An 8,216-nucleotide genomic window follows, 5' to 3' on the forward strand; every position below is an offset into this window, starting at 1 on the left:
CAGCGAAGAAGGTGACTAAGCCGAAAGCAGCAAAGCCTAAGAAACCAGTAGCGAAGAAGGCGACCAAAATCGGCGACGCTAAGAAACCAAGGCAAAGACACCCAAGAAAACAGCAGCTAAGAAAACTGTAGAGAAGAAGAAACCGGCAGCAAAGAAAGCCACCAAGCCTAAGACTCCGAAGAAAAAGGTCACTAAGTCTCCAAAGAAAGCCAAGACCACTAAGGCCTAAGGCACCAAGAAGTGAAGAAGTAGATCGTCTACTACCCGAAGAAAACATTAAACAGTCCTTTTCAGGACTACCCAACTTTCTCAAAAAGTTCCCCGGTTACGTATCGAACAAATTACGCTACCCATCCCCGCCCCACCCCCCTCCATATACATGTATCATCAATCGCCAAGACACAATGTCATTGTTCTAGGTGGTTCTTCTATGACGTCATCAACAAGATCGATTTGTGACGTCATAATTGTACGGGAGACAAATACAAAAGAAACTTAATAGAATTTGTAATAAAGCGCGCTACGCGATTTCATATATATCGATAACCGGACACTGATTTCATGTAATCTATATCAATATATATCCCTTCATACAGGCCGACCCCTCGAGATATACTGAGACCATATACTGTATGCCATTTATTTTATTGAATATAATATAATTCAATTCAATTCAATTCAATTCAATTCAATTAAGTGGGATTTTGACGAGAATACGCTCTCCCCACTCTACTAACCTTATACGTTGTCCAAATACACATTCCCCAACCCCACCCGTACATTCCAACCTACATTCCATGCACGCGTATACCCTACACATGTGTATATGTATAACTCGACGTCACGTGAATTATCGTTAGTCACTAAACTACTGATACAGGTTTACACGACAAACTTTCCATGTATAGAAATAGATCTTCTATAAATATGTCCATAAACTAATCAGGATATTATATACAGTAATCTACAAATCGTGTATCAGATCTTTTTACGTACTGAGTATGTGTTTAGTTTCCTTGTACAGGTACTGAGACCGGGCCCCAACCGCGGCAGTTCCTATAAAAATCTGTTGGGAATTAAACCCGAAAACAAACTTAAGTTTTTGTTGTTTTTTTTTTTTTTTTTTTTTTTTTTTTTTTTTCTTTTCTTTAATACACGCGGTTCCCACACATAACATAAAAGTGTGCAGTACGTTTCCCGGGGCGTGGGGTCATGTACGTTAGGTAGTGACGCGTACCCTCCCTACTTTGGATTCTCTTACATGTAAAAACGTTGCGATACGCGTACTATGTTTTACATTAGCACATCTTACACATCAAATTTTGAAATAATGTATTTAAAATTAATCACTGTTTTAAAGTTTGGTGATTTTATATTTGTAAACGAAGCTTCAGTGAATAGAAAAATCCGAGTGGATTGAGATTAAGTATAAGCGGGACAACACGGTATATGTGTTTCCGTGTCTGTGAAATTACCCGTTTTAAATCTAAAATGTACACTTTATTGCTAGTATACGTTAACACATCAAGATATATTCTTGGGATTCTAAAATTTTAAAGTTAATTTGTTAAAATCTTCGAAAAATTTACGAACTTTGGGATCAATTTTGTTTACCTAATAGTGAAGAAACACTGACAAAAATTACGGGGAATCTCTCGTAGCTCAGTTTTTAAGGAAAGATTTCAATTATGAAAACACCCTCGTTAGCTTATCTTTCCGTTAACGTAACTGTATGACACCACCAATGTGATTAAAATACAAAGCTTTAAAATTTACTTTTATTCACACGAAGGAAACACAGATTTCATTTTACCACTCACGACGGCGCCACACAGCGCTAGGTGTCCTCCACGAGGTGCAGTAAATTAGTATAATGCCGGCTGACGGGCCGGCAGGGCACAACTCACCTAGCACTGACTAGTACAGCACGCAACGCAGCACATCCATCCAGACGATTTAAGAAGAAATATGGCCCGAGAAGAAAACTACCAAGCCGAAGACCCCACCAGCTCACCCGAAGTTACAGCGACATGGTGGCATCTGCTGTGGGAAGTCTGAAGGAACGTGGAGGCTCGTCCCGCCAGGCGATATGAAGTACATCAGGCTAACTTCAAAGTCGTACTGACGCCAAGGCAATCAATGCACATTTGAAGATCGCCCTCCGCAACGGAGTTGAAGAAGGGGGCCCATAAAACAGTTCCAAGGGTACCGGAGCTGCCGATCATTTCAAACTCGGCGAGAAGCCTAAACCAGCTAAGAAACCAGCAGCGAAGAAGGTGGACTAAGCGAAAGCAGCAAAGCCTAAGAAACCAGTAGCGAAGAAGGCGACCACATCGGCGACGGCTAAGAACCAAAGGCAAAGACACCCAAGAAAACAGCAGCTAAGAAAACTGTAGAGAAGAAGAAACCGGCAGCAAAGAAAAGCCACCAAGCCTAAGACTCCGAAGAAAAGGTCACTAAGTCTCCAAAGAAAGCCAAGACCACTAAGCCTAAGGCAGCCAAGAAGTGAAGAAGTAGATCGTCTTACTACCCGAAGAAAACATAACAGTCCTTTTCAGGACTACCCAACTTTCTCAAAAGTTCCCCGGTTACGTATCGAACAAATTACGCTACCCATCCCCGCCCCACCCCCTCCATATACATGTATCATCAATCGCCAAGACACAATGTCATTGTTCTAGGTGGTCTTCTATGACGTCATCAACAAGATCGATTTGTGACGTCATAATTGTACGGGAGACAAATACAAAAGAAAATTAATAGAATTTGCAATAAAGCGCGCTACGCGATTTCATATATATCGATAACCGGACACTGATTTCATGTAATCTATATCAATATATATCCCTTCATACAGGCCGACCCCTCGAGATATACTGAGACCATATACTGTATGCCATTTATTTTATTGAATAATATAATATAATATAATATAATATAATATAATTCAATTAAGTGGGATTTTGACGAGAATACGCTCTCCCCCACTCTACTAACATTATACGTTGTCCAAATACACATTCCCCAACCCCACCCGTACATTCCAACCCTACATTCCATGCACGCGTATACCTACACATGTGTATATGTATAACTCGACGTCACGTGAATTATCGTTAGTCAATAACTACTGATACAGGTTTACACGACAAACTTTCAATGTATAGAAATAGATCTTTATAAATATGTCCATAAACTAAATCAGGATATTATATACAGTAATCTACAAATTCGTGTATCAGATCTATTTACTGTACTGAGTATGTGTTTAGTTTCCTTGTACAGGTACTGAGACCGGGGCCCCAACCGCGGCAGTTCCTATAAAAATCTGCTGGGAATTAAACCCGAAAACAAACTGAAGTTCTGTTGTTTTTTTTTTTTTTTTTTTTTTTTTCTTTAATACACGCGTGTACACACATAACATAAAGTGTGCAGTACGTTCCCGGGGCGTCGGGTCATGTACGTTAGGTAGTGACGCGTACCCTCCCTACTTGGATTCTCTTACATGTAAAATACGTATGCGATACGCGTACTATTGTTATACATATAGCACATCTTACACATCTAATTGAAATAATGTATTTAAATTAATCACCTGTTTTAAAGTTCTGGTGATATTATATTGTAAACGAAGCTTCAGTGAATAGCAAAATCCGAGTGGATTGAGATTACGTATAAGCGGGACAACACGGTATATGTGCTTCCGTGTCTGTGAAATTTACCCGTTTTAAATCTAAAATGTACACTTATATTGCTAGTATACGTATACATCATCAAGATATATATCTTGGGATTCTAAATGTAAAGTTAATTTGTTAAAATCTCGTAAAATTACAGAACTTTGATCAATTTTGTTTACCTAATAGTGAAGAAACACTGACAAAAATTACGGGGAATCTCTCGTAGCCTCAGTTATTAAAGGAAAGATTTCAATTATGAAAACACCACTCGTTAGCTTATCTTTCCGTTAACGTAACTGTATAGACACCACCAATGTGATTCAAATACAAAGCATTAACTTTACATTTATTCACACGAAGGAAACACAGATTTCATTTTACCACTCACGACGGCGCCACACAGCGCTAGGTGTCCTCCACGAGGTGCAGTAAAATTTAGTATAATGCCGGCTGACGGGCCGGCAGGGCACAACTCACCTAGCACTGACTAGTACAGCACGCAACGCAGCACATCCATCCAGACGATTTAAGAAGAAATATGGCCCGAGAAGAAAACTACCAAGCCGAAGACCCCACCAGCTCACCCGAAGTACAGCGACATGGTGGCATCTGCTGTGGGAAGTCTGAAGGAACGTGGAGGCTCGTCCCGCCAGGCGATATTGAAGTACATCATGGCTAACTTCAAAGTCGGTCCTGACGCCAAGGCAATCAATGCACATTTGAAGATCGCCCTCCGCAACGGAGTGAAGAAGGGGGCCCTAAAACAGTCCAAGGGTACCGGAGCTGCCGGATCATTCAAACTCGGAGAGAAAGCCTAAACCAGCTAAGAAACCAGCAGCGAAGAAGGTGACTAAGCCGAAAGCAGCAAAGCCTAAGAAACCAAGTAGCGAAGAAGGCGACCACATCGGCGACGGCTAAGAAACCAAAGGCAAAGACACCCAAGAAAACAGCAGCCTAAGAAAACTGTAGAGAAGAAGAAACCGGCCAGCAAAGAAAGCCACCAAGCCTAAGACTCCGAAGAAAAAGGTCACTAAGTCTCCAAAGAAAGCCAAGACCACTAAGCCTAAGGCAGCCAAGAAGTGAAGAAGTAGATCGTCTACTACCCGAAGAAAACATAAACAGTCCTTTTCAGGACTACCCAACTTTCTCAAAAAGTTCCCCGGTTACGTATCGAACAAATTACGCTACCCATCCCGCCCCCACCCCCTCCATATACTGTATCATCAATCGCCAAGACACAATGTCATTGTCTAGGTGGTCTTCTATGACGTCATCAACAAGATCGATTTGTGACGTCATAATGTACGGGAGACAAATACAAAGAAACTTAATAGAATTTGCAATAAAGCGCGCTACGCGATTTCATATATATCGATAACCGGACACTGATTTCATGTAATCTATATCAATATATATCCCTTCATACAGGCCGACCCCTCGAGATATACTGAGACCATATACTGTATGCCATTTATTTTATTGAATATAATATAATTCAATTCAATAATATAATTCAATTAAGTGGGATTTTGACGAGAATACGCTCTCCCCACTCTACTAACATTATACGTTGTCCAAATACACATTCCCCAACCCCACCCGTACATTCCAACCCTACATTCCATGCACGCGTATACCTACACATGTGTATATGTATAACTCGACGTCACGTGAATTATCGTTAGTCAATAACTACTGATACAGGTTTACACGACAAACTTTCAATGTATAGAAATAGATCTTTATAAATATGTCCATAAACTAAATCAGGATATTATATACAGTAATCTACAAATTCGTGTATCAGATCATTTACTGTACTGCGTATGTGTTTAGTTTTCCCTTGTACAGGTACTGAGACCGGGGCCCCCCAACCGCGGCAGTTCCTATAAAAATCTGCTGGGCATTAAAACCCGAAAACAACTGAAGTTCTGTGCTTGTTGTTGTTGTTGTTGTTTTTTTTTTTTGTTTTTTTTTTTTTTTTTTTTTTCTTTTCTAATACACGCGTGCTACACCATAAATTAAAGTGTGCAGTACGTTCCGGGGCGTCGGGTCATGTAAGTTAGGTAGTGACGCGTACCCTCCCTACTTGGATTCCTCTTACATGTAAAATACGTATGCGATACGCGTACTATTGTATACATATAGCACATCTTACACATCTCATTGAAATAATGTATTTAAATAATCACCTGTTTTAAAGTTCTGGTGATATTATATTTGTAAACGAAAGCTTCAGTGAATAAGCAAAATCCGAGTGGATTGAGATTAAGTATAAGCGGGACAACACGGTATATGTGCTTCCGTTGTCTGTGAAATTTACCCGTTTTTAAATCTAAAATGTACACTTATATTGCTAGTATACGTATACATCATCAAGATATATATCTTGGGATTCTAAATGTAAAGTTAATTTTGTTAAAATCTCGTAAAATTACAGAACTTTGATCAATTTTGTTTACCTAATAGTGAAGAAACACTGACAAAAATTACGGGGAATCTCTCGTAGCTCAGTTATTAAAGGAAAGATTTCAATTATGAAAACACCACTCGTTAGCTTATCTTTCCGTTAACGTAACTGTATAGACACCACCAATGTGATTCAAATACAAAGCATTTAAAATTTACATTTATTCACACGAAGGAAACACAGATTTCATTTTACCACTCACGACGGCGCCACACAGCGCTAGGTGTCCTCACGAGGTGCAGTAAAATTTAGTATAATGCCGGCTGACGGGCCGGCAGGGCACAACTCACCTAGCACTGACTAGTACAGCACGCAACGCAGCACATCCATCCAGACGATTTAAGAAGAAATATGGCCCGAGAAGAAAACTACCAAGCCGAAGACCCCACCAGCTCACCCGAAGTACAGCGACATGGTGGCATCTGCTGTGGGAAGTCTGAAGGAACGTGGAGGCTCGTCCCGCCAGGCGATATTGAAGTACATCATGGCTAACTTCAAAGTCTGGTACTGACGCCAAGGCAATCAATGCACATTTGAAGATCGCCCTCCGCAACGGAGTGAAGAAGGGGGCCCTAAAACAGTCCAAGGGTACCGGAGCTGCCGGATCATTCAAACTCGGAGAGAAGCCTAAACCAGCTAAGAAACCAGCAGCGAAGAAGGTGACCTAAGCCGAAAGCAGCAAAGCCTAAGAAACCAGTAGCGAAGAAGGCGACCACATCGGCGACGGCTAAGAAACCAAAGGCAAAGACACCCAAGAAAACAGCAGCTAAGAAAAACTGTAGAGAAGAAGAAACCGGCAGCAAAGAAAGCCACCAAGCCTAAGACTCCGAAGAAAAGGTCACTAAGTCTCCAAAGAAAGCCAAGACCACTAAGCCTAAGGCAGCCAAGAAGTGAAGAAGTAGATCGTCTACTACCCGAAGAAAACATAAACAGTCCTTTTCAGGACTACCCAACTTTCTCAAAAAGTTCCCCGGTTACGTATCGAAAAAATTACGCTACCCATCCCCGCCCCCCCCCCCTCCATATACATGTATCATCAATCGCCAAGACACAATGTCATTGTTCTAGGTGGTTCTTCTATGACGTCATCAACAAGATCGATTTGTGACGTCATTAATTGTACGGGAGACAAATACAAAGAAACTTAATAGAATTTGCTAATAAGCGCGTCTACGCGATTTCATATATATCGATAACCGGACACTGATTTCATGTAATCTATATCAATATATATCCCTTTCATACAGGCCGACCCCTCGAGATATACTGAGACCATATACTGTATGCCATTTATTTTATGAATATAATATAATATAATATCAATTCAATATCAATAATTCAATTAAGTGGGATTTTGACGAGAATACAGCCTCCCCACTCTACTAACTTTATACGTTGTCCAAATACACATTCCCCAACCACACCCGTACATTCCAACCTACATTCCATGCACGCGTTCTACCTACACATGTGTATATGTATAAATCGACGTCACGTGAATTATCGTAGTCAATCACTACTGATACAGGTTTACACGACAAACTTTCAATGTATAGAAATAGATCTTTATAAATATGTCCATAAACTAAATCAGGATATTATATACAGTAATCTACAAATTCGTGTATTCAGATCTATTTACTGTACTGAGTATGTGTTTAGTTTCCTTGTAAAGGTACTGAGACCGGGGCCCCCAACCGCGGGCAGTTCCTATATAAAATCTGCTGGGAAATTAAAACCCGAAAACAAACTGAAGTTCTTTGTTGTTTTTTTTTGTTTTTTTTTTTTTTTTTTTTTTTTTTTTTTTTTTTTTTTTTCTTTTTCTTTAATACACGCGTGTACACACATAACATAAAGTGTGCAGTACGTTCCCGGGGCGTCGGGTCATGTACGTTTAGGTAGTGACGCGTACCCTCCCTACTTGGATTCTCTTACATGTAAAATACGTATGCGATCGCGTACTATTGTTATCAATAGCACATCTTACACTAATTGAAATAATGTATTTAAATTAATCACCTGTTTTTAAGTTCTGTGATATTATATTTGTAAACGAAGCTCAGTGA

The 8,216-nt window shown here is 40.1% G+C and overlaps 2 protein-coding genes across 2 annotated transcripts; both read left to right on the forward strand.

Moving 5' to 3' along the window:
* The first annotated feature begins 2,030 nt into the window (after nucleotides 1-2,030).
* Nucleotides 2,031-4,598, forward strand: LOC117319702 (histone H1-delta-like). Its single transcript, XM_033874466.1, is given in 3 exon segments — nucleotides 2,031-2,070; nucleotides 4,212-4,489; nucleotides 4,491-4,598. Coding segments are annotated over 3 exon segments (426 nt in total).
* A 1,422-nt stretch (nucleotides 4,599-6,020) lies between these two features.
* LOC117319703 (histone H1-delta-like) lies at nucleotides 6,021-6,818 on the forward strand. Its single transcript, XM_033874467.1, is given in 3 exon segments — nucleotides 6,021-6,045; nucleotides 6,495-6,652; nucleotides 6,654-6,818. Coding segments are annotated over 3 exon segments (348 nt in total).
* Nucleotides 6,819-8,216: the final 1,398 nt, after the last annotated feature.

This window comes from Pecten maximus, unplaced genomic scaffold (assembly GCF_902652985.1).
Source record: "Pecten maximus unplaced genomic scaffold, xPecMax1.1, whole genome shotgun sequence".
In the NCBI taxonomy this organism is placed as follows: Eukaryota; Metazoa; Mollusca; class Bivalvia; order Pectinida; family Pectinidae; genus Pecten; species Pecten maximus.